This window comes from Phascolarctos cinereus, unplaced genomic scaffold, assembly GCF_003287225.1.
Source record: "Phascolarctos cinereus isolate Bilbo 61053 unplaced genomic scaffold, phaCin_HiC Scaffold_9;HRSCAF=440, whole genome shotgun sequence".
NCBI lineage: Eukaryota > Metazoa > Chordata > Mammalia > Diprotodontia > Phascolarctidae > Phascolarctos > Phascolarctos cinereus.
Window position 1 is genome coordinate 101,458,165 of NW_027556402.1, and position 27,069 is coordinate 101,485,233.

Consider the following 27,069-nt stretch of genomic DNA (forward strand, 5'->3'; position numbering starts at 1 on the left):
TAATACCTGGGTATAGAGTCAATTTTCAATAACATATATAATGAACATTGTCGGCTTAACTATATATTCTTGATTTCCCCCTAGCTAATGTTCTCCAGGTCTTTCACTACCACAATTTTAACTTTCCAAGTCTTCTTAAATCTCCTTAACTTAATCAATACTATATTCAGGACCTTTCCTTCCCTCTCCCTCACCTCCCACCATCCAATAGTTGCCAAATCCTGTCAATTCTGCCTTCACAAAACCTGCTATCATTCTTTGCTCCACTCACAAAGCTACTTCCCTTATTTTGACCTTCATCACCTCATCTTGACTATGGAAAGTCTTCCAATTGGTTTCCCTGTCTCCAGTCTCTCTCCTTGCCAAGCTATCCTACACATAGCTTCCAATATAGCTTCCAAAATAATCTACCTAAAGCAGAAGTCTAATCCCACTACTCTTACACTCCACAATATTTACTGGCTCCCTACTGCCTCTAGGATAAAATACAACACCTCAGCTTGGTATTTAAAGCCCTAAAGCCACAGCCAGGCTCTAGTCCATATTTCAAATTTAATTTACATTACTACCTTTCACACACTACATTCCAGCTAAAGTGGACAACTTGTTTCTCAAATTCAGAATTCCATTTCCCACTTGCACAGCATGTTCCACAGGCCTGCTAATTACAATTCCTCTCTCATCTGTCTCTTAATCCTTACCTTTCTTTGAGGTTCAACTCTAGTACCATTTCCCATGAGAAGTCTTTCCTAAAGGGCAGCTACGTGGTGCAGTGGATAGAGCACTGGCCCCAAATTCAGGAGTACCTGAGTTCAAATCTGGCCTCAGACACATAACACTTACTAGCTGTGTGACCCTGGGCAAGTCACTTAACCCCATTGCCTAGCCAAAAAAAAAAAAAAGTCTTTCCTATTCACTGGTTGTTGATACTTTCCCCCTCCTTGAATTACTCTGAATTTTCTTTTCTGTCCAAATAGTCTATCTAATTTATGCTCCTTTTGCTTTACAAATAATAGCTATTTAATATATTCTTGATGAGTTCAACAGTGTAAAAGAATGTTAGCAGTCTCAGGGAGTCAAAAGCAGAAACAAAGGTTAGGGGAAGGGATAATCTTGGTCATTTTATAGCAGTAACATCAATGGCTCCCTTCACTACTGAGTATTATGTATATAAACTATAAAATAATAAATGCAATGGAGATGTGGTGAGTTTCCTAAAATAATTCCATGCATCATAAAAAGCAATATTTTCAAGCCTGTAATCTTATGCATTAACTCAATTATGGAAACCTTTTATAACCAACTCAACTATAAACTTCTGAATGTAGAAACTGAGTGAATTAATAACTTACACAATCATGTTAAGATGGAAAATATCCCATAGTTGATAAGTGAAATAGTCTATAGATTCTTAAGAGATCAGAATAATGTAGTAATATGCAATGATGTTCTTGTGTCTTATCGTCACCCATTTTCTGAAGGCTAATTTGCTGAAAATATACTCCCATTTTAAGTGAAAAAAGCAAATAAGAGAGGAAAATAGAACTTAAATAGCACAATTGCAGGACTCAGGTTAGAAGTACCAAGATGCCATCAGAATGTATATTTCTTCCATCTGAGTACTTGGGTTTGTTCTTCTCTCAAAGCTCCTAACTGCCACCAAATAAATGGCTGTCATGAAATCATTCCTTCGATGAAAAATGCACAAAAATGCCTCGGGCAGATTAACATAATCTTACCAAAAAAACATATGAAAAAAGGAAGTGTTAAGGAAGAGTTTCCAACATTCAGAAACTCAGGTCTTATCGATACCACATAGTTAGTCCTTAATAAATGCTTACTGATTGATTATAGCATGAAGGTAACTTCAAATTCTTAAAGGCTATGACAACAAAGCAAAAGCTTTGGAAGGCTCTACACCAAGATGGAAAGGCTTTAGATAAGATGCCAGCAGCAGGCCTACTCTAAAGTCCAAGATTTGGCCTAGCCAAATATGTACAAATACAACATCTGTATGGTAATGAACTATTTGATCAAAGAAGCTGATAAAATGAAAAACCAAAAAGTTCAAAAGAGTCCTCAAGTCTCCCATAGTAATGGTGGTGAAGTGATGGAAAGGAGGCATTAATATAGCACCTAGCAGCAGGTCTTCAAGGTAACCACTATGTGACTCTGGCACTGTCTACATCTTGATGAATAAGAGAGAAGGAAGTAAGTGGCTGAGTAATCTCAGGAGATTGCAGTAGACAGAATCATACAGGATCATGTAGGACTGAGGGGCTTTTAAATGAATAAGAAACTCTATGGCACTGGTGCTTGTACCACATGCCTAACAGGTGATATATTTTCAGTCTGATTTGGGACCACATCCTAGGTCCTAGCAGTGACACCAGGAGAAGGTGGCTAGAAGGGCACTGAATTGCCAGTAAAGGTACTGAGCAGCAGCTTTGCACAGTGAAGAATGAGGAAGGAGTCAAGGAAGTGGGAGCCAAAGGTAATTGGATGATTTCTCCTTCTCTGAGATATCTAGAAAAAAATTAGCAGCACTTCACTGCAAAGGTTTTTCAGTGCTCCTGTGCAAATTAGATGCATTAGTTTAAGTAAGAATGGAGATTTCAGAATCAGCCCAGAAAAGTCCTTGCTGCTCCATAATTCTAATGCTGTATCTTCTCATTTTAGTTTAGCTTCAGAAGACGTACTTTAATCTACAGGTGAGTAATTCTTTCAAGTTCATGCTGAAATAGGAACAAGGAGTTGGGCTAGTTATTTGAAAAACTATCAATTGTCGTTGGAAACATTCACATATCTAGAATAGATATGAATATGGAAAGGCACTAGGAAGGAAGGGCCCAGAGATTCAAGAACAGTGATCTTGTTTGTACATGAGGCCAGGGAGCGAACTGCTAACTCATAACTCAGTATACCAGGGGCCTGAACAATTATCTGGTAGCTCAGGGTTTGTAGCTTGCCTAACTATAGGACTCTGAGTTATCCAGCCATTTAGCCAGACCTCTTTGGCAGCCTTGTAAAGCAATTGACCTTGTGTGGGCATATGGCTTTAAAATTAATCACATTTTTTTATACTTTTATACACTCTTAAGTATTAACTAAGCCACTGACACTTTAAATTTGAGATTTTTGTTCAACTATCAATAAGTTGATACACTATTCTATTGGAGGAAATGAACCTTATTAATAATGACACTCTTCCTATAAGAAAAACAATTAGATATGAAGAACTAGGACAAAATATTGTTTGCATTATCAGATAGAAGCTATCTTCTATACTGAATGTTTCTGCTTAATTGTTTTTCTATGTATGAGGGGAGTTAGATCTAGGGGAAGTGAGGAAGAGGGAAATGACCTTGATGTAAAGGCAGAAGAGAACAATAAAAGTTTTTTTAAAAGATGGTACAAAGTTATAGCTAAATGAAAGGGATAGCCCATTGGTTCTCAAAGTCAAATACAGGAGTTGGTAGAACCCATGTCATTTACTGAATGCCCACAGGCAATGAAAAAATAATGGGAAATGCTGTCATCTCACCCTACAATATTCATGAGGGACACAAGCAAAAAGACCACTGAAAAAATCATTGCAACATATGCACCAACATCTGTAACAACGTGAAGAACTTGAAAATTCTATGGAGAATTCAATGAAAATCCTCAGAATCAAGTCACCATGTACCTTGATATATATTTCAATTTAAAGATCAACAAAAAAAGTGCTAGAAAAATGTTTCAGAATTAAAGGAGTCCAAAAGTTATAGACTACTCAGAAGCCTGATATTTAGCTATCACAAGTGTTTTAGTCAAGGAAAATAAGAGGGTACTGAACAGGATGAGTATCGAACATCACCCAAAAAATGATAGTTAATAAACTTAACAGACATAAAACAAATGGTTTACCAACATGGGTGCCACTTCTGAGTCAGTGGACTGTTTTAAGTCACACTACTTATTAGTTCAGAATAATATTAAAAAACATAAAATAGATTAGAGTAAAAAAACAGCATATAGTCTATATTCTCTCTACTCACAAAGTCACATAGTTAAGGACCTCATCTCTTCTCAACTGGACTGCTGCCTTATTCTCTTAATTGGTCTCCCTGCCTCATGTCTCACCCCACTCCAATCCATCTTCTACACAACTGGCAAAGTGATCTTCCTAAACCACAGGTCTGACCATGTTATTCTCCTACTCCATAAATTCCATAGGTTCTCTATTGCTTCTATTTTATCTCTAGGATCAAATATAAATTCTTCTATTTGGCATTCAAAGCTCTATATAACTCAGCCCCAATTTATCTTTCCAGACTTATTCTACCATTCCTTCTCACATACTCTATGTTCCAGCCATTCTGGCCTTCTTGCTGAATAGCACTTTCTCTCACATCTCACCCATTTCTGAAATGCACTACTTCACATTCACCTCTTAAGAGTTCTTTGTTTTGGGGTGGCTAGGTAGTGTCGTGGATAGAGCACCAGCCCTGGAGCCAGGTGAACCTGAGTTCAAATCTGACCTCAGACACCTGACAATTCCTAGCTGTGTAAAAGCTAGTGACTAGCTGGGGCAAGTCACTTAACCTTGATTGCCTCATCAAAACACACACACAAACACACTGAATGGTACCACCTTCTACATGAGGTCCTGCCTGATGGTCCCCCTTCTTTCCCCTAAAACTGCTAATACACTCCCTCTTAAAAATTGCTTGTTAGCTATTATTTCCTTAAGTAGAACATGGGGTAAGAACTATTCTTCATTCACCTTCATTCACTCCTTGGTGCTCAGAACTCAGTAGTCACTTACATGTCTGACTTAAGCCACACATGCTAAAAAATCAAAAACAGATAAAGAAACTGACTCACATAATTTCTTAGAGAAATTTAACAAAGAAAAAAGTATCTGGCACAATGGTAAAAAAACCCAAAAACTGCTGCAAGAACAACAAACACTTAGATTCTTACCAAGGAGAGAGAGTAAGAGACAGAGACAATGTTGGTTTAAAGTGTAAGCTCCTCTATGGAACATGACAGAGCAGGGCGGTTGAAGCAGTATTGCATCATAAAACGAACAAAAAAGAAAACATGGCTGAGGGGAAAAAATGAACCTACATAAAGCTTAGCATGAGAACCAACGATTCAGATTATTCAAAGATATAGACAAATCTCAAAAGAAGATGACAAGAAGCAACATAAAACAAATCTGACACTATCCAACTCTTGCACCCAAATTGGAGAGCTTTATTCAACTGATACTACTGATATATATTATTAGAAGAACTGAACCACATTAATAATATTCTTGCTATAAGAGAAAAAAGGCATGAAGAACTAGGAGAGAATATTGTTTACATTGTAAACCACTGCAATGATTTATGCTCATTCATCAAATGCAGTGGAACTACCATATCTGCATTCAAACAATTGAATACCAATACTCTACAACAGTGTGCAAACTAACTAGGATAAAGAAAAAGAATTACCTTTATTGATATATTATTATTTTATTATTATTAATTATGTTGTTATATTATTTACTTATATAATTTTATCATATAGTATATAATAATATATTTTGTATATTATTTATTATTAATTGTAATATATTATCCATCTTCATTATGAAACTGCACAGAACACTGGATATAAAGTGCGTCTCTGACAAATAACCGATTTTCCCAAGTCTATCTTTGATTATAGCCCACAGATGTTTCAATGTAGTTTAAATCAAATAGGTTCACAGGATACTAAAACATGTTTTTATTTCCATCTCTTGGATACATTTCTTCACCTTTAATGCTATTTGGCATGGTACAAGATAATACTGCAGCTTTCCATCTTCATCTGGGAATTTCTGAATTTCCAGGATAATTCTGTGTGTCAGTAGATAAACATATTTTATCAGCGCTCATAATTCCTTTAATGGGGACAAGACTTCAACACCTACACAGTCAGTAAACAATCACTAAAAGTTTGTTTCAGTGGATGTTTTCCAGTTTTTTGAAAATACCCAGATATTACAGGCTCACCTGGACTTCTAATAATAATTTGGGTATAGCCCTGATCGAAAAAGTTAAGTTTTATCAGTAAAAATTACCTTTTACTCCAATTTTTAGTAGTCTAGCCTTTACCAAATCTTGCCTATTACAAGTATTTTTTTCTTCAGTGTAGGTTCGCAGTTATTTATTGCTTTTCTAGTTATTCTTTCAGATTCAAGAGGCCTACAATATACTGCAGAACAATCAAAAACAGTCTCTCCAATTGCTGAGTCCTTCTAATGGTATTCTGTCTTTTTTTTTTTTGAGAATCAAGGTTGTTTCAAAGTAATAGTCTGGAATTCTTGGCATTATTTTTCATTTTCAGCTTCACTTTTATTGTCTAGTTCTCGCTTCATTGTAGGCTTAGAGGATGCTTAAAATGTCTGATTTTCCCATACCAACAACCACTACAACATCTCTAAGAGTTACTGAAGTGTGCTCTTTCAGAGCTATAACTTTTGGACATTTTAATGGCATAGTATCCATGTTAAAACCAAAGATTAAAAACACAACAAAGGAAAGCAATGAAACACTTGTAGGGCACAAAATTTAGTACACAAATGATAGAGAGCTAAGGGTGGGGAACCCAGCTAGATCCAGTTTTATCTGGTCAAGAAGTGATATTCTGAGTCAACCTAGAGTCAGCAGAAACATACATGCATGACCAATGCTAAAACAAAATAAAACCATATCCAAATTATTACTTGTTCCAAGCAATTTATCCACTACTGCATAAAAAGTGGAAGGTCAGGGAAAAGTAGTTTTATTGATTGAAGTACATATGCTTTAAAAAAAAAAATGACAGAGGTAACAACCATAGTAACAGCACTAAGGAACTGATTTCAAAATATGATACCAAAAGGATGGGAGAAGAAAATCAGTTATCACCAGAAAAAGAAGGCTATAAAGACACTAGCAACTATTGACCCACTTGCTTGACTCAATTAAATCTTTATGTGAATCATCCACAGGTGAACTGATGAAAATATAAGAACAGGCAGACTTCTATACGTTACTTCCTATAGGAGACCATATGTTAACAATAAAAGACTACAACTGAGCAAGGAATGCAAGGTACCACTGTGTTTAACTATTGATTACAAAAAAGCACCTGGCTCAATGGAACAAAATGGTACTTTAAGAGCTCTTTTCCAATAAAATTATTCCCCATACATAAGTTAAAATCTTAGAGGATTTCTTCATAGATGTAATCACCAATATAATTTTGTCCAATGTTCCTCTGATGATTATCAATATGAAGTAAAGCATAAAACAGGAAAGATAATGCTTGGAAAAGATATTCACAAGATCACAGATGATGTTCTGTACAAAATTCGAACTATAACAGGATTCCTTATAAATGATGAGGTCATCTACATGTCCCTCCTTTCATATGCAATTATGCTGACTATAACAAGCCCAAGAATATTATGTGACTCCTAAACAAAATCCACAACCTTTCTAAAGTAATTAGCCTAACAATTTACATAGGAAAAAAGTATAATGAGAAAGATTTATTTTCCAGATCATGACATGTAGTTGGATATGCATATATATATATATGTGCATACACACACACACACACACACACACACACACACACCCCTATGTATATACATACATAGAGGCATCATAAGTCAGCAATGATCAGGGCCTATAATTGTACATAATGGAGAAAGCTACAATGCAAATGGGAAATTGTGCAGCATTTTCAGTGAACCAAAACTGTTCCCCAATGCAAATCCATCTTTATAACACCAATACCAAGATTGGTACGTGGACATCAGTCTCAGATTTTTGAACAACCTAAAGTCAGCAGAAACATACATGCATGACCAATGCTAAAACAAAATAAAACTGTATCCAAATTATTACTTGTTCCAAGCAATTTATCCATTACTTGGGGATAAGCCCCAAGGACAAAGGATAGAAGCATGGTGAATGTAAGTAGGTGGCAGCATATTACCAAGAAAGATACACATCCAAGAAGTGGTATAAAAGATACCATCTAGGAATTTTATAATCAAAAAATGAGTTAGGTTAATTATGTGAGGTAGAGCAATGTAGATAACAAATGGGCAGCCCAAGTAACATTAAAGAGACTTAGAAGAAGGCTTCCAGAAAACACATCTCTGGAAAGACACAGATAAGAATTGTACAATAAGGGCAGGCCCACATTCATGAGATCAGAGATCCACTGAAGTATACCGACAGCACCATTTTAGCATGAAATTCAAAAACACTAGGAATAAAGCCTAGCAAGGCCAGGCCAGCTTTTAAAAGATAATAAACTTAAACCTAAACTAGAGGTTCAATTAAAAAGTCTTATTAGGGGGCAGCTAGGTGGCACAGTGGATAGAGCTCCAACCTTGGAGTCAGGAGGCCCTAAGTTCAAATCTAGCCTCACACATTTCACACTTACTTATCTGTGTGACCCTGGGCAAGTCACTTAACCCTGATTGCCTCACCAAAAAGAAAAAAAAAAGTCTTATTAGTAGAAACTAGAAATTGAGCTTAAATGCTTAACAGGGCTATCTAGAAAATCAGATTCAAGATTTATGAGGAAAAATAAACAACCATCAATTATACACAGTGAACTCTAGGAATAATTTAGGTTCCATGGTCCCAGGAAAAAAACATCTTAAAAACCTAACAAACAACCCTGTTAGAAACTTCAAACTAACAAAATAGGCATCTAATAGGAATTCCAAAGTCCTACTCAAACCTTGAGGATGTGGGGCTCTTCCAACTACATTTGACTTTAAAGAAAGACCCCAATCATCTGATGAAACCACCTTGTGCAGAAGATAATAATCCTTTAACTATCACAAATTGGAGAAGATGGAGCTTGACTCACAAGGTCCAGAAAAGCATTCAACCATCATAAGTCAAAGCTGAAGCAACATTCAGAATGAAAGCTCACTGAAAGCAAGGACTGCTTTTTATTCTGTCTTCATATCCCCAGATTTTAGCACAGTGGCTTGCACATAGCAGCCACCTAAGACATACATAATGAATTGATTTGGCTGGTTCTGCTTATAGCTCTTAGCCTCTACTTCTATCACTGCTCATCAAAGTTCTGACCTTTATTTCCTGATGTAGTTCTGCTAGAATCATAAATTCCCTGGATCTCAATTTTCCTGGCCTTCAGAAGCTCCTTTACCCTCACTCTCCTAAACACTGGCTTTCTGAATACATCTCCTAATTCTAACTCCCAAGCCTTTACCTTCATCATTCTTGGTCTTAACACTTATCAACCATCTGTGTTCATATCCTGGTCAAACAGGTTAAGGTTCAGGCCCTGTATTTTCCACGCAAATAAAATATTAAGCCCTGTACTCCACCTATTTCCTACCTTTTGGCCATGCGAACTCCTTGTTAGCCCTTCCCTCAGAAAGCACGAAGACACTGAGAGAAAAGAAACTCAAATTAGTAAAAATCTTGCTGCTTTTTGCAGCTAACAAAAGGTTTGCTAGAAGGCCAAAATAGATGGCTACAATGAACCTGGGGAATAGTTACACATTTTTAAGCAAGACATATTAATTTTACCCCTCCTCTCCTGAACTCTGGGCACCCATCAGCAAAGATAATTAGGATTCTTATTGAATGTGAACAGATATTTGATTTTTTTTAAGTCAGTACCAACTAACAATGACTGCCCTCTTACTTACTCTATATGCAGTACACACCTCTGGTATCATGCAATTTCCTCTTATGCAACAAACTTTTCATGGGAACAACAAAATATGCAGAAAAAAATAGAAATCAAAAGAACAGATTTGTGAATAGAAAGCATATATGCCAGGTTTTATAAAGTGTTAAGATTTTAAGAGTTTGTAAAGAAAGGAAAATACAAGCAGAGGCTATATCAATAATAATTTTCTACATGACTAAGCTAGTTCACTAACAAACATTCTAGAATATTTCTATGAAATTTTACCAAGACTAACCTCTAGTAAATCTTACCTTGACTAATCAGGGGTGGGGAGCTTGTGGCCTTCCAGGCCACATGTGTCCTTCTAGGCCCTCAAGTGCAGCCCTTTGAATCCAAACCTCACAGAACAAATCCCTTTAATAAAAAAGATTTGCTCTGGAGGACTCAGTCAAAAGGCTGTACACAAGCACCTAGAGGGCCATCTGTGGCCTGAGGCGGAAGGTTCCCCACACCTGAACTAAATGCTTCTGCAGTCATTTCTAACCCATTATCTCTCCCTCCCCCAAAAGGTCACCTATTTCTTTGTAAAGTCAAACACTACTGACACTTTTTTACATTATAATTTTAAAGTAGATTGTCTTTATTTATTAGGAGGGTACATTTTACAACTGCTTATATAACCAAGAGAAATCATGAGAATATTAACTGACCTAATGCAGTCATATCTGCATTCTCTCTACTAGATCTGAATATTCTATTTCCTTTTATCTCTAAATCTAATACTTCTAACCAAAGGTTCAGACTTATAAACCTGAGTATATAATGAATCCAAACAACAATGTGGGTATAAGAGGTATTTTTAGAAAAACAAAAAAATAATGTAGACCAATATCCTCTCTTGTAGGCTATTTTTCGTCTATTTCCTTTTGCTGTCTGTTCTCACTACTCTTGCTAGGACCCAATATACAAACTTTAAAGACTTAATGGCTAAACCTGTGGTTGTCAAGAACCATTTATAATCCCTCATAAGAGTATATAGCCATTACTGAAAAAAGACACCTTTCATTTTTTTACTGTTGACTTTCAAGAAACTATTGATCATTGAGTGTTTCCAGTAGAAATGACATAACTTTAGGACAGCATTGTAAATGGAGACCAACAAGAGGAGAAAAAAAAAGTGTAATTTTTTTTAAAGAGAAAAAAACAGGAACCAAAGTCGTATTTACAACTCCCTTCTTCATAATTTCAAGTATTTTCTTTAACACTTCTCCAAAAAGTTCAGTCTCTTGTGTTCATTTTTATGAACTAATTATTCCACACAACATTGAGAAGAATATTTTTACTTTTTAAAAAATGCATGAATATATCAAAACAAACACAAAAGATTTCTTAAAGATGCTTTTCGCTTTTGAGAAATAGTGACAAAATTCCAGATTGGTGAACTTAAGGCTGTGTCTACACAGAGCTACTAATTGGATTGGCTGTTTTGACTGAAAAGATGGATCAATTTATCCAAATAACTGACTTGACTGATATTTTAACTACACCAAATGGTTATTTAATGACTTAACTATCGACCAACTGACAGAACAATGTGAAGACACTGCCCAAGATGCAGGAATGAGGTCATGCACTGACTTTAGGAGCAGACACTGTACTTACCGCCTCTTAAAAACATCATTTCAATTAAGGTTATTAGTCAAAGTGATAACGCCAGACAAAGAATAAATAACAGGGCCATATCCTTTAGGGTAGAGCCATTTTACATGTATCACAAGAAAACACTTTAAAAGCTATATTAGAATCAAGAAAAACGAATTCTAATATAACTTTGTGAAGTCAGGGTAAAATTCACTTTAAAAAAATCACAGCTGCTATTGTTGCCCAAAAAACTACTAATTTAGGCACAATCTGTAATAATGTTCTTTTAGTTTCACGTTATAATTTTTTAAATATCATGTGAGCATTTAACTTACCTAAATGAAGCAAAGTAAACTGGGCTGCCAATTCCTTTGCATCTTCTAACGTTGTACATAGTTTGTCTGGCATGAAGTAACTCTGAGATCCATTTGCAATAGCAGGAATAACTATTTTATATACCAAGAGTACTTTTCCATCTTGACTTGTTGTTGAATATAAATAATATTCTGGTGGTGCCCAATTATTTTTGTTGCAGTAATAATCCAAATGCATTACTGCAGAATTGAAGTGATTAGATTTTAAAGAATACATACTTATTGGTGTAAGCTTTGTTCCAGGAAAAAGTGGATACGTGCATCTTTCAATTTCTGGCGGGCTTGGGCTGTGCTGACCATTTAGACGAGCTGGAAGACTTGGCGGTTTTCCTAGAGTTTTTTGGTGTCCCTCTTCTTTGTTAGCAAATACCAACAGATTTTCAGAATTTGGGCTAATCTGACCATTGAGATGTTGTCTCCAAGTGCTTTCTTTATTTACTGGTTTCGCCAGTGTTACTTCAATACTTGCTCCATCAATACATTTTCCATTCATAACAGACATAGCAGCCACTGCATCTTCTCGATTGAAAAAATGAACAAAAGCATAATCTCTAAGTTTCTTCACCCTTTCAACAGCACCAGGCTTGAATTTGTTGAATTCTGCTTTAATTGTTTCCTCTGTGGTAGAGATCATTAAATTTCTTACATATAAAACTTTAACTCTCTGCATTGTTTCTTCATCAACTTCTTTCTCTGGATCTGCCCAATCTACCTGTATAGTATGGCCCCACAGCTGGAATGTTCCTGTAAAAGTTATAAATAATATTCACTTACAGGCAAAATTAAAATGGACAAAATGAAGGTTAAAGATTTGACTAATTCCTCCCAAAGAAGGAGACACTGATATATCTCAAATATTTGTAATTCTGAAACAATTTTTTCTATTCAAATAAAATTCAAATTGGGAATGTTTAGTTTGAAACTGTTTAAGTCAAAATAATAAATGTTGACATTCATATATTTCAAGATCTATTTCTAAGTTTCATCCTTAAAAGAAATTCAAATAATGCATGCTGTTAAAATAAATGAGAAAGTTATTACCAAAAAGCATTTTTTATAAATTACTTCCTGTAATGAATAGCCTACTTGATGACTTATAAAAATCTAATTGTAAGGCTTCTGAAATATTTTACTTCTGTTTACTCAGAAAATTTCTTTTTTTTTTGTACAGTTATGTGTTTTTATAAAATTGACCTCAAAAGCAATATAATCCTTTTAAGGTAAAAAAATAATAGATACACCATTTGAAATCTGTAATAATTTTCCTTCAGAAAACCTACTTTAAAAATTGATTTTTCTTTCCCAGAAGCAGCGTAGCATACAGAAGCTCAGAGTCAGAGCTACATTAAAATCCTCCCTCGACACATATTGGCTACGTTAGCCTGGGTAAGTCACTTAATTTTTCAGTGTCCCAGGTACTCTCTATAACTTTAAGATGAACACTTACTGACCTACACTAGCAGAGAGAATTTCCTCACCAAGCCTACACCAATGAAATCACAGCTCTGGATTAAAAAAATAATAGAAACAAAAATTGATTTGTTCACCTGGAATAAGTTTTCTCCTTGCCATGGCAGCAGCTCTGTGGGACTCATATTCTACAAATGCGAAACCACGATTTTTGGTCTTATCAGTTGCACTTGGATAAACAATGACATCCACAACTCCTTCTGTAACTTTCTTCATTTCATCGAGTATTTCTTCTTTTTTCTTTTCTTTGGGAATAGCTCCAATAAATAATCTGCAATTATCCAAACTCACACACACACCAATAAATTTCCCTGGACGAATCTCATAATTATTAAGAATTCTAATGGCTAATTGGGCTTCTTCTTTAGTTGTATACATTACAAAAGCATATCCTCGATTTTCACCACTAAACTCCATCATAAGTCGGAATTCATATATCTTTCCAGCTCTTTCAAAAACAGGAACTAATTCATCTTCATACATATCACGAGGGATCTTTCCTACAAAAACTTCACAACCTCTAGGTGGAGGTGGGCCTTCCCAACCTGAAAGGGAAGCATAATTTTCAAGGAATATATTTGTAAAGTATAATTGCTTATTGGCTTATTACTGAGAGATGGCTTATTTTTTGGAGATAAGGCAAACGTGGTATCTAATACCTTGGTTTTACTGATTCATCCTCACTTCCAAATACACTCCAATACCCACTGTTCATCCAGTCAAACTTCCAAAGTTGCCAACTCCTCGCAAAGAATGATAGTGTGAGAAAAAAGGTACTTAGAGAAGTTGAGTTTGATTTCTAGCTCTGCCCTGTGTGGTCCTGGGCAAGTCAATTAGCCTCTCTGGGTCTCGTTTTCCTGATCTTTCAAATGTGGGGGTCAGATTACATGATCTTTTAAGTAATCTTCCAGCTCTAACTTCTATGATTCTAACGTAGTCAGCTCCTATTAGCACATCATTACAACCTTAATATTGTTTCTTACTTCCCATCATTACCTTCTCTTCCAAAGCTGGTCTTCTAAAATAAACAGAGTTGATGGACTAGCTATGAGAAAGTTACAAAAAAAAAATATTCAAGACCAATTTGTTTTTCTTTCCCAAAGATTGAATATGACCTAATAGGTAAGGGAAGGCTAGTAAGAGAAAATTTCTGCTGAAGACACTTGTACTAGGCAATTAGATATTCATAATTTGAATGCCTGAAGTACAGGATTAAAAAGATTTGGTACACAGACAATCCTCACCTGGTGGTGGCCCACCAAATTTCCTTTGTCCATTTTCTTGAACCATGTTGTAACCAGTTTTTTCCATTAAAGCTAACAAGGCTGCTTCATTCTGAGTACCAGTCCGAACTTTGCTGCATCCATTTGTTACATCTAGATTTTCTTCATTCATAGTTGCAATTTCTAAGTAAAAAGATTAAGAAAAGTTTTAAAGTAGCAATGCACATATGTTCCATGTCACTACAATCTTGTGGTCTCCATGGATTCACAGAAACAAAGTATGGTCATTATGACTAACAAGTCGGGCTACATGTTCCACCTATTCTAACGCTCTGCCCCAACATTACAGCAAGGATTAAGGTACTAAAAACCTAATGAAGAAAAAAATTAAGAGTTTCACAATCTTGATAAAAGTCATGGTGTGTAGGTGACCCAAATTCTTGAAGATTATATACACTGAGCACAAGCTCTACCCAATCCAACGCAAATGAGAATGTTTCAAATACTTGTTCTGTCTAGTTAAGTGCAGGATAATTTATCAGATATTGAACCTATTAATCTTATGTTAACATATAAAATCTTCTACTAAGGTACTGATGGGGTGTGATCTGCTTCAGTGGAGGAAGTGTCAACACTGGTAAAATTATAGATCTTTTGAAATATTATATTGTATGAGAAAATAAATTTTCAAGTTCTATAAAATAATTTAATATTTGGAAAACTTAGCAAAAGAATACTTATAGTCTATTGTCAGCATCATAAATATCAGACATTAATACATTAAGGATATGGCTTTCTTGTTTTTTCTTTTCTCACCAATGTAAAACAAAACCTATACACAATTTACAACACTACAGATCTGTCTGAAACTCAGAGGGGTAAATGAGTGACCCATGGCCTCCCATGTTTTTCCTGAGTAGACTCCCCAGAGTCTAACAGAGTAGGAATTTAATAAATATTTTTTGAAATTATTTGAATTCCTGACTCCAAGGCCACTATAACAAGCTATCTCTATAATCAGTCATTCTCCACCTTTTTCTCTTTCTTTCTTTCCTTCTTTCTTTTTCTTTTTGGTCTAGATCTATGATTTCATCAGCAAAAGGAAGTACTATTTTAGAAATTCCCCTCTACTAATGCAGAATAGGAGTTTTGCATCTCCCATTCTACAACCTGAAAATTATCTATGAAACTTAGAAGTTGTGACTTGCCCATGGTGATATAGCTAGTATGTATAGAACTTAAACTTGGATGGCTCCTAACAATGATCCTCTATCCATTAGCCCTGCCCTCCCATCTCCTATTCTCATATCCTCACCCTCCTCAACTCCAGCCTAACCATCTCCCATTTCAACTTTGCTCACTCCCTCCACTGTGCCTGCTGGAATTCCTGTTCTATAATAAACAAAATCCCTACATTTTGGATAATTATCTTTCAATTTTTTTTTCTATCCACTTGCTCTAAACTTGCCTTCTTCCCACAAACAACTGTATCCTTGACTGTTCTCTCTAGCACTAGCTGAACCTTCACTCACATTCCCCAAATCACTGATCCTACAAGGATGCTATTCAATGCCACTTCAAGAATGTCCACTTGACACCAACACTCAGCAACCTCTCATCCTTTGAAATTTTTCACCCCACATAAATCATGGTGGCTACTGTCTGCTTTATACTATCTCCCAAATTATTCTCTCCTTTTTAAAAAAAAATTTACTATTTTAATTTTTCCCAAATACATGTAAAAACAATTTTAACACTCATTTTTTAAAAATTTGAGTTCCAAATCCCCCCCATTCCCTTCCTCCCTCATTGAGAAAGCAAGCAATTTGATTTAGGTTTATACATGCGCAGTCAACAAAACATATTTCCATGTTAGTCATGTTGTAAAAGAAAATATAGACAAAAAAAAAGGAAAAGTAAAGAAAAAGTATGCTTCAATCTACATTCAGATTCCATCAATTCCTCCTCTCAAGATGGATAGCATTTTTTATTTTAACACCTTCAGAATTGTCTTGGATCACTGTATTGCTGGGAATATCTAAGTCATTCACAGTTGATCATCATACAATACTGCTGTTAATGAATACAATGTTCTCCTGGTTCTGCTCATTTTACATTGCATCAGTATATGTAACTTTTTCCAGGTTTTAGTATTTCATCACAATCATATACAACTTATTCAGCCATTCCCCAACTGATGGATATCCCCTCAACTTCCAATTCTTTTCCACCACTAAAAGCTACTGTTAAGTCCTTTTCCTTTTTGTTCTTTTTTTGTAATCTAAGATACAGACCTAGTAGTAGTATTACTTGGTCAAAGAGTATGCATGGTTTTATAGCCCTTTGGGCATAGTTCCAAATTGCTCTACAGAATGGTTGAATCTGTATGTAACTTCACCAATAGTGCATTAGTGTCTCAATTATCCCACATCCCCTCCAACATCTATTTTCTTTTTCTGTAATAATAGCCAATCTAATAGGTGTGGGTGGTAGCTCTAACCAATAGTGATCTAGAACATTTTTATGTAACTACAGATGGCTTTAATTACTTCATCTGGTAACTGTCTGTTCATACCCTTTGACCATTTATCAATTGAAGAATGGATCTTAACTCTATAAATTTGACTCCGTTCTCTACATATTTGAGAAATGAGGTCTTTATCAAAAAAACTTGCTGTAAAAAAATTTGTTAGTTATGATTACTACGTATTTCCCTCTGTTTTCCTCTTGTTTATCCTACTACTCTGTCTCTCCTTTTACCCTGTCCATTCTCAAAAATGTTTTGCTTCTGACTTTTACCTCCCTGAATCCACCCCCTCTTCTCTCAATGCTCCACCGTTCCCTTCCCCTCCTACTCTCCTGGATGGCAACACAGATTTCTATACCCAAGTGAGTGTGTATATTATTCCCTCTTTGAGCCAATGCTGATGACAGTAAGGTTCATGTACTCTCCCCCATCTTCCTCTGTACTGTAAAAGTTCTTTGGTGCCTCTTGTATGTCAGATAATTTACCACATTCTACTCCTCCCTTTCTCCTTCTCCCAGTGTATTCCTCCTCACCCATTAATTTTATTTTTTTCAGATAATCATTCCATCATATTCAACTCACACCCATGCCATCTCTCTATGTATACATCTAAATGCCCTAATAATGTGAAATTTTTTAGGAGTTACTAGTATGATTTTCCCACATAGGAATGTAAACAGTTCAATCTTATTGAATCTCTTGCACTTTCTCTTTCCTGTTTACCTTTTTCTTTTTCTCAAGTCTTTTGTATGAAAGCAAAACTTTCTATACAGCTCTGGTCTTTTCAATCAGGAATGCTTAAAAGTTCTCTACCTCACTGAATATCTTTTTTTTTCCCCCCTGAAGGACTACACTCAGTTTTGATGGGTAGGTGATTCTTGGTTGTAATCCTAGATTTTTTGCCTTCTGGAATATTATATTCCAAGCCCTCTAATACTTTAAGGTAGAAGCTGCTAAATCTTGTGTAATCCTGACTGTGGCTCCACAATATTTGAATTGTTTCTTTTAGGCTACTTGCAATATTCTCATCTTCACCTGTAAACTCTGAAATTTGGCTATATAATATTCCTGGGAGTTTTCATTTTGGGATCTCTTTCAGGAGGTGATTGGTGGAATCTTTCAATTTCTAGTTTTACCCTCTGGTTCTAGAATATTAGGGCGGTTTTCCTTGATAATTTCTTGAAAAATGATGTCTAGGTTCTTTTTCTGATCATGGCTTTCAGGTACTACAATAATTTTTAAATTCTCTCTCCTGCATCTATTTTCCAGGTCAGTTGTTTTCCCAAGGAGATATTTCACATTTTTTCTATTTTTTCATTTTTTTAAATTTTGTTATATTATTTTTTGATGTCTCATAAAGTCATTAGTTCCTACTTGCCCAATTTTAACTTTTAAGGAATTATTTTCTTTAGTGAGATTTTGTACCTCCTTTTCCATTTGGCCAATTCTACTTTTTAAGTTTTCTTCAGTGAATTTTTGTGGTATTTCTTTTTTCCATTTGGCCAATTCTGCCTTTTTAAGGAGTTCTTTTCTTCAGTGAATTTGCGTACAGTTATCCCTTCCACACTGAGACTTTCCCCATCGAGGTTTCAACATATTGTGGGTCAGCATAAGAAATTAAATGGGAATTTTGGGGGCAGTTTCGCAGAAGTTGCAGATGACACATGATGGCCAGCAGATGTCACAGAGCCTGTGAACAAATACTTAAATAGATTTTACAATAAGGTACTGTAAACAGCCCATAAAAGAAAAAGAAAAAAAATTCAGTCTTCTATGGTATGAAGGGAGGGCCAAAACATTTTACCCAGATTTTCCAGATCACATGAGCACCACATTCCCAACCCCTGCAACGTGGAGGTGGTAACTGTATCTTTTTTTACATTTGACCAATTCTGCTTTTGAAGGCATTCTTCTCTTCACTAGATTTTTGAGCCTCTTTCATCATTTGTGCTATCCTGTTTTTTAAGTTATTTTCTTAGCATTTTTTGTCCCTCCTTTATCAAGGTGTTGACTCTTTTTGTTTTCATGATATTCTTGCATTACTCTCACTGCTCTTCCCAATTTTTCTTCTACCTTCTCTTACTTGATTTTTAAAATTCTTTTTGAGCTCTTATATGGCCTGAGACCAATTCATATTTTTCTTTGAGGTTTTACATGTACGAGTTTTGACTTTGTTGTCTTTTTCTGAGTTTGTTTTGGTCTTTCCTATCACCATAGCAACTTTCTATAGTCAGGCTCTTTTTCTGCTTTTCACTCATTTTTCCAGCCTATTTCTTGATTTTTAACTCTATGCTAAAGTGGGGCTCTGCTTCCAGGGTGGAAAGAGCACTGTCCCAAGTTTCAGGTTTTTTGTGCAGCTATTTTCAGAGATAATTCTGGGGACCTCTAAATTTTTGGTTCTTCCAAGGTGGTATGATCTAGGGAGAGATTAAGTTCACTACTCTCCTGGCCTGTGCTCTGGTCTATGACCACAAGCACACTTTTCTATCCTGTAACTGTGACCATGGGGTCCCAGCTCCCCTGTGGCTAGTGCTCCTCCTTGCCGTGGGACTGAGACCTGGGACTGCAACTCAGATCCAAATATGGGCAATACACCAGCAAAGGGACCCCTATAATTTCCTTCGGACTAGTTGTCTGACACTCCCTCCAACCCTTACTATGGTCTGAGAGGTCCAGAAACCACCACTGCCATCACTGATTCAGTTGCATCCCACCCTGACCCCCAAGGCCTACTGCTGGTTTGTGGGGGCACAGCCTGTGCTGGACTGCATTCTACTCTCACACCAATGGAAGAGACCTTCTCTGCCAACCTTCTAAGTTGTCTTGTGCTGGAAAATTTTTGTACCCCTTCCATTTGTGAGTTCTGCCACACCAGAATTTGTTTTGAGGCATTATTTAAAATTGTTTAGAGGAGTTTGGGGGAAGAGTCCAGGCAAGTCCCTGCCTTTTTTCCCCCCACCATCTTTTCTTTCTAAAGGAGTTTTAGCAGCTGTCTTTATCTCCTCTCCAACTTCTGCCCTCACAACTGGGGATCTCAGCATTTATAGGCTAATGTTCCCTTCAACACCTAAGCCTCTCAGTTCCCTAGTCTACTCAAATCTGATAACTTATTCCTCCATTCCACTTCAGCTACACACTCAAATAGTCACAATCTAACTCTCACCATTACTTACTAATACTCTACTTCATGGATAAAAAAATCTTACCAAACACTAGCCGTGTAACCTTGGATAAAGTCACTCAACCTAAGTCTCAGTTCCCTGATCTGTAAAAGGTGGACTTGATGGCCTTGAAGGTCCCCCTTTCGGCTCTAAATCTATAATCCCATGATTTTCCGCCATTCCTCTGACCTCTTAACATTCCTTATCTCCCTTCCTCTCAGACATGATAAATCCATGGGAAACCCTAAATCACTCCCACTATCTACCTACTCTGCTCCTAAATCACATGTATTAGAATAGAGGAACTAGAAGAACAAAACTAGAGGAAGTCACAACCATGCTGACTAGGTTACTAAAAATTTCCCTAACTTCACCTGTGCCTTCACTGCAGCAAGACAATTCCTATTTTCCTATCTCACTCCCCACAAAATACATTCCAAAACCTTTTTTTTCCTCTCATCTTCTACACTCTCCCTCCCTCCATTTTTTACTTGAACACCTCCCTTCTTATTTTGCTGAGAAAACTGAGGCTGAAGCCATTCACTAGGAGCTCCTTTTCCCCCTTCTTACAGTAAAACCCCTTGACATCATTACTCACTTTAGCATCCAGCTTCCTACTGCTGATGAAATGTCCTTTCTCCTTGCCAATATCAATCTACGTGTGCCCTTGATCCCATCTCCTATCTTTTCCAGAGAACTGACCCCTTCATCTCCATTCTCTTTAATCTTTAATCCTTCCCCATTTATACTGTTCCTTCTCTATTGCCTTAAAACATACCCAAATTTTCCCTGCCCTAAAAAAAAACCTTTCCTAAATCTTACCATCCATCCTCTCCAGCTATTATCATGTATCTCTATTTCTTTTCTCAGCTTAATTCCCAGAAAGAATCTTTCTATACCCATTTCCTCTCCTCTCACTCATTCAACCCTCTACAATCTGGTTTCTGATCTCAAAACTCAAACAGCTGTCTCTAAAGTTAAACTGATCTCAACTGCCTAATGTGATGGTCTTTTCCTAGTCATCTCCCTTCACAACTTTCTAATCCATGACACTGTTGACCTCACTGTTCTCTTGGATATTCTCTTCTATCTGGGTTTTCATGATACTATTCTCACAGGATTCACTTATCTGTCTTACTCTTCAATCTCCTTTGCTGGTTCATCACCCACATCCCCGTACCTGGAGTCCCACAAGTCTCCACCCTAGGCCTTCTTCTCTTTCTACACAATCTTGGTAATCTCAGCTCCATAGATTTATTTTTTATCTAAATATCTTCATATGAAGATGACTCAGATCTATATACACAACCCACTCTCTCCCTGAATTTCAATCACATCACCAAATGCCTAATGGACATATCAAACCAGATTTCCCAGAAACAAATAAATCAAATTCACTATCTCTAAACTAGGATTCCTTATCTTTTCCCCAAAATTCCCTCTTATTTTTCCTGATGACACCATCATTTTTCTAGTCTCCTAGGTTTATAACCTCAGCATGATCCTAGATGCCTCACTCTTCCTCATGTCAGTTGTCAAACCTTTCTGTTTCTACATCTCATCTTCTGCATCTGACTCCTTTATATTCTCACAGGTACAACAGCCTTCTAAATGGTCTCTCCTCACTTCAATCCATCCTATGTAGCTGCCAAAGTTATTTACCTTAAGCAAAGACTTCATTTTGCTGCTCTCCTACTAATAAACTTCCCTCTTGCCTCTAGGATTCAATATAAATTTTTCTGTTGGACATTTAAAGCTCTTGACAACCTCGCTCCAACCAATCTTTACAAACTTTTTGTATACATTACTTCCTTCCTTGCATTTTAGGGTCAAGCCAAAATGGCCTTTCCTCTTCTCTTCACACACGGTACTCCTTCACAAACAGAATGCATTCCCTCCTCACAACCATTTCACAGAATCCCTTTCTTTCAAGATGCAACTCTACACGAAGTCTTTGATCTCCCAACTGCTAGTACCCTTACTACCATATATTTAGCTACCTTGTATTTATTTTGCATTTGTTCTGTATATGCTTACATGTATATGCATGTGTATATGTATTTATAAACATGTACATACATATACACATACATGCTGTCTTCCCTGATAGAATGTAACCTTAAGTGTAAGAACTATTTCTTTTTTTTGTGTTTTTTAATAACAATGCCTATCACTGTGCCTCGAACATAGCAGGCACTTAATAAAATGCTATTTTATTGAGGTACCTCCTGCCTCTCATAAATACCAAACTCAAAAAAAAATCTTATTCTGTTCACAAAAATAAGTGAAGTAGTTCTTTCCCAAAAAAAATCCACAGACACCCAACAATTCTGATACCATTCTATGATGAATCTCCACAAATTCATTTCTTGAACTTCCTTTACTATTATGTTTCCCAATGAGTATTTGACTTTTTATTATGGAATATACTTGGTTTCTGAACTCTCCTTTTCCAATTTCTGACTAACCAGGTTTATGCTGAACCCTAGTGAAGAAAGGTGGTTAAGAGATCAAGGCGGTAACAACAGTGAAGAAAAGTTGAATGGCTTTTACATACAGATGGGTATATATAATGTGGCAAGGGACAGCAAGGTGAGGACCCTTGATATGGTGGAATGTGTATATGTACATAAAAATTCACAGTTTTTTACAAACCAAGGAGAGTTAAGAAAAATTATTCTGATATTCTTTCTACAGAACAACTACATTTTTATTATTATTTTTTAATGGGACCCTATGATTCATTAGTGCAGTTTATCTCTCAATTAGAAAATTCCCTCCACTAATTAAGTTACTACGCTGACCCCTAAAGTGTGGCACTTAGAGAATCACCAATTAAGCATTAATACTAAACGAAGATAAAAGTATTCTGGAAATCACAAGTCAATAAAACATTATAGGCAGCTTATCAAAAGCCAATGTATACACAATAATTCAAAAATGCTTGATGAAACAGATCAAGAGTGAATTGTTTCAATTGCATGCCATATCTTTTTCTCAGAATCTCATCACATCATCTTATAGTTCCTCATTTCTTTTAGCTTTTTGCTAATTTTGACCTTTGCTCTGAAAAACTGGCACTATAGACAAGACAAGTTGGAGATACTTCAGTAACAAATCTATCAATTGTTATATTATTTGGTGCTCACCATGTGCAATACCTACCAATTCTTTTCTCAAAGCATTCACGATGTAAAATTATAGTACTTCTGAGAAGTCTACAAGTCTTCAGTCTCTTTCATTCCTTCTTCCTGAGTCACATTTTCCCATTTATTTCTTACCATTCTAATGTCCCTCTCCCCCTTTTTCATTAAGTCACCAAATTTCAGAGTATATGTTAATTTCATTTAAAGGGTTAGAGTCCTAAAAAAATTTAAGAAAATGTAAACACTTCTCACCCTCTCTTTCCTCTAAAAATGATGTTGGTGAATATACCGCAATTATTTATTTTCATGGTGGGGTTTTTCACATATGTTTATTATGAGTACTACAAAGACAACCAAATAGCCTATGAAAAATATTTTTATTTGTACGTGGGCATCTGTTAAGACCACATGTCTCAGGTTTGTTTGGGTTTTTTGGGGGGGGGTTCTCCAAGGAATGTCATTGTTGTTCAGTTGTTTTAGTTGTGTGTGACTCCTCATGACTCCACTTAGGGTTTTCTTGGCAAAGATATTGGAGTGGTTTGCCATTTCCTTCTCTAGCTCATTTCACTGATGAGGAAACTGAGGTAAATAAGGTTGAGTGACTTGCCCAGGGTCATACAGCTATTAAGTATCTGAGACCACATTTGAACTCATGAAGATGAGTCTTCCTCACTCCAGGTCTGGCACTCTATCCACTGCAGTATTTTTCCATTTAGCTGCAACCTCCTTATTCATTCTGGTTTCGTTTATAGACAGAATAGGAAGACTGATTGATTCACCTTCTCCAATAACATATTTATCCTCTTGTTGGTCACTAGATAAGGATCTTTCACTTAAAATACCAACACTAAATTAAAAGTCTGACATTTTAAAAACTATGTTTCTTATAATCCTCTTTTCCCTTTTCTACCATGCTGCTATTATTATAGATGCAGAAAGCAAACAACACAAGTCTGAGGCATTCTGTATTTTTCTGTTTCATGGATTGCCACATCCAATAAGTAATCACCTTAATCAGATTACTTGTGAAAAGCCTTTCTGTATTTATCTGGGCCAGTCCTCAGAGAGCAGACTCATCCTACTGTCACACCATACCTAAAGTCCTTCCATAATGGGAAAACCTGACAAGAGTTTGCCATCCACTGGACTAGTCTTCAAAAAGTCAGGGTCATCTCTATGCCAAGATGAAGCATTAGAGCAAGACTTTGTGGATTTAATTATTCAAATAAAATATGTTAATAAAAATGAGAAATGGACAACAGAAATCACATAACCACTAATTATATCAATTTTATGCAGATTTTAACTAGTATAAATCAATTGTCACAACGATAAAACCAAATGAGCACAGAAAACACCTTAGTAAATACTGGACATGACTGCCAAATGAAGAGATGATGGCCAAAGGCAGCTTAGAATACAAACTTATTTATAAAATCTTACAAAGGATGATGGATTATTAAAAATATTGTTTCACAATGAGAAGCAATAAAATAAAATCTATTTTAAAGATCTTAGCAAAAGATCCAATAAAGCAAAATTATCCAAGGGTATTTAAAGATAAAAATTGGAAGAGTTACAGGTCAAGTGACCAACATAATCTGTCTAGTCCCCATTAACTTGCAAAAACAAATAAATCCAACAAGGAATTAGGTGCCAAAAGTAGAGAAATTACAGCTGTATTCACAGGTCAAGACACCAAAAAGTATAACAAGATAAAAGCCCTATGAATTCCCAGTGGAGAAAACTTACTCCCTTACCCTGCCCAGAACTTATAACCTTTACAAACTCACTGAAGTCTCTCTCAACATACTCTAACATGCCCTCATGACACTATTCTGTGGCAACAAGTAGTAGACATCAACTCTGCCCAGCCATTTACTAATTAGGTGGAGCTATAATAGGGTACAGTGGCACTTATTCACAGAACTAAAGAAGAGAAAAAACAGGAGTGGGAATAAGATAGAGGGGGAGAATGTGGCAACACACATTGCTACTTCACACCTCAAAGTAAGGGGATTGGCATCCTGCTGGAGCAAGTCCATCTGTGCATGTACATACATGCACATATACGTGCACACACCCACACCCACACACCCCAACTCCCACAAGTCACTGGAACAGGAAATGAGCTAAACCCAAAAAATATGAATTCCCCAACAAAGGAGGAGACTGAAACAGCTTTGAGGTCCATGACTCTTTCAAAGGAGTCAGAAAGTGAGCAATATGAATGGAAAAAAGCTAAAACTGTCAAAGACCTCAGGAGAAATAAAACTCAATTAAAAACTAATAGAACTGATAAGTCAACAGGAAGATATAAAAAGAGACTGGAAGACATCTAAATGACTTCAAATATCATTAAATAAATACTGTAATATTAAGGGAACTGAACAAACACTTGAGAAAATATGGGATCCTGTGAATTCCAAAGAGGGCTTAGAACTGAGGATGTTCCAAAATGCTTCAAGAGAGAAATCAAAACCTTGAAAGAAAAAGGGAACAAACAGCATAATTTCTGAAACTTGAATCCACAATAGCTAGTTTCTCCAAAAAATCAAAAGAGGGAACAAATGATTGGGAATACAAATATACTGAAGTGAAAAACCTGAAAAAAGAGAAGCAAAAAGCAAAAATGTTATAATAAGAACATATCTCTGCACAAGCAAAACATGATAATCTCAAAGACAGATGTGCTGAGATCATTAGGGATCATATGTCTCATAGAAAAACATGACCAAAAAGACTCTAAATACCATAAAGCAATAAGTAATACAAGAAAACTGTCCAGAATTTATGAATATAGAAAATAACGAACCAACTAAAAAAATCTACAGGGGCAGCTAGGTGACACAGTGGCTAGAGCACCAGGCCTGAAGTCAGGAGGACCTGAGTTCAAATCCAGCCTCAGACCAAACACTTGACACTTACTAGTTGTGTGACCCTGGGCAAGCCACTTAACCGCAACTGCTTAAAAAAAAATTAAAAATTAAAAAATCTACAGATCACCTTCAAAGAAGAAAAAGAAAAAAAAACCATGCTTCAAACTTCAAGACCCATGGTGGTTAAATCCAACAACTGCAATGAAAAACAGTTAAGTTCTACAAGTGATCTGGAGGAAGATCTTCAAACATAAAGGAAAGGAAATTCAAATAACAAAAGACATTTCTATGTCCACCAGAACATAGAAGAACATAATATACCTATATATATTATATAATCAGTATAAAATACATATATATGAGAATGGAATATATTTTGAAAAGCAAAGCAGTTCAAGTTACAATCCAAAATGACAATACCCTAAAACCCTAAGCCTATCAATGAAAAAGATGAACGTTCAAGAAGCACATGAAGTATTCCTTTTAAAAAAAACATACATGATCAGAATACTCAACTAAAACTACCAAGGAAAGCACAAATAATGAAATGAAATACCCATGCCTTAAAAGTATTTAAAAAAAAAAACTTCAAAGATACACCTATAGGATTTTTTTAAAAAAAAGGAAAAACTGACAACTGAGAGATTTTTTTTCCTCAAAGTACGTAAGGAGATAAAGTTGGAAGAAGAAATAGGAAGTGACAATAGTGGAGAAACAGGCTTACATCATCTCCCTAAGTTAATCTCTGTGAGACTAAACTGTAGAATGGGAAGGTACATATACAGGGATGGAGATGGTAAAAGACAGTGGAAACGTAACATACCCTAATCAAGTAAATGGTAAACAACAAAAGGAAAATAACTCAAATTGCTCAGCAAGAAGAGAGGGTAAGGTGGCAAAGGATGGAACTGTGAGAAAGAGGAAACCTTGAGACAGCGGCACAACTGGGTCC

At 36.0% G+C, this 27,069-nt stretch overlaps 1 protein-coding gene across 5 annotated transcripts in view; it reads right to left on the reverse strand.

Annotated features, from left to right (window-relative positions):
• The window catches only part of RBM46 (RNA binding motif protein 46), a 66,737-nt gene that overhangs the window by 22,625 nt on the left and 17,043 nt on the right, over positions 1-27,069 (reverse strand). For 3 of the 5 annotated variants that reach the window (XM_020993986.2, XM_078148339.1, XM_020993990.2), the window contains exons 3-5: positions 14,426-14,587; positions 13,259-13,726; positions 11,673-12,455 (exon numbers count right to left, since the gene is read on the reverse strand). In XM_020993986.2, the coding sequence (XP_020849645.1) occupies positions 11,673-12,455; positions 13,259-13,726; positions 14,426-14,576 (1,402 nt within the window). In that variant the 5' untranslated portion in view covers positions 14,577-14,587. Of the gene's footprint in view, positions 1-9,396; positions 9,450-11,672; positions 12,456-13,258; positions 13,727-14,425; positions 14,588-27,069 lie in introns of all 5 variants that reach the window. The other 2 variants (XM_020993984.2, XM_078148338.1) reach the window with 1 other exon arrangement.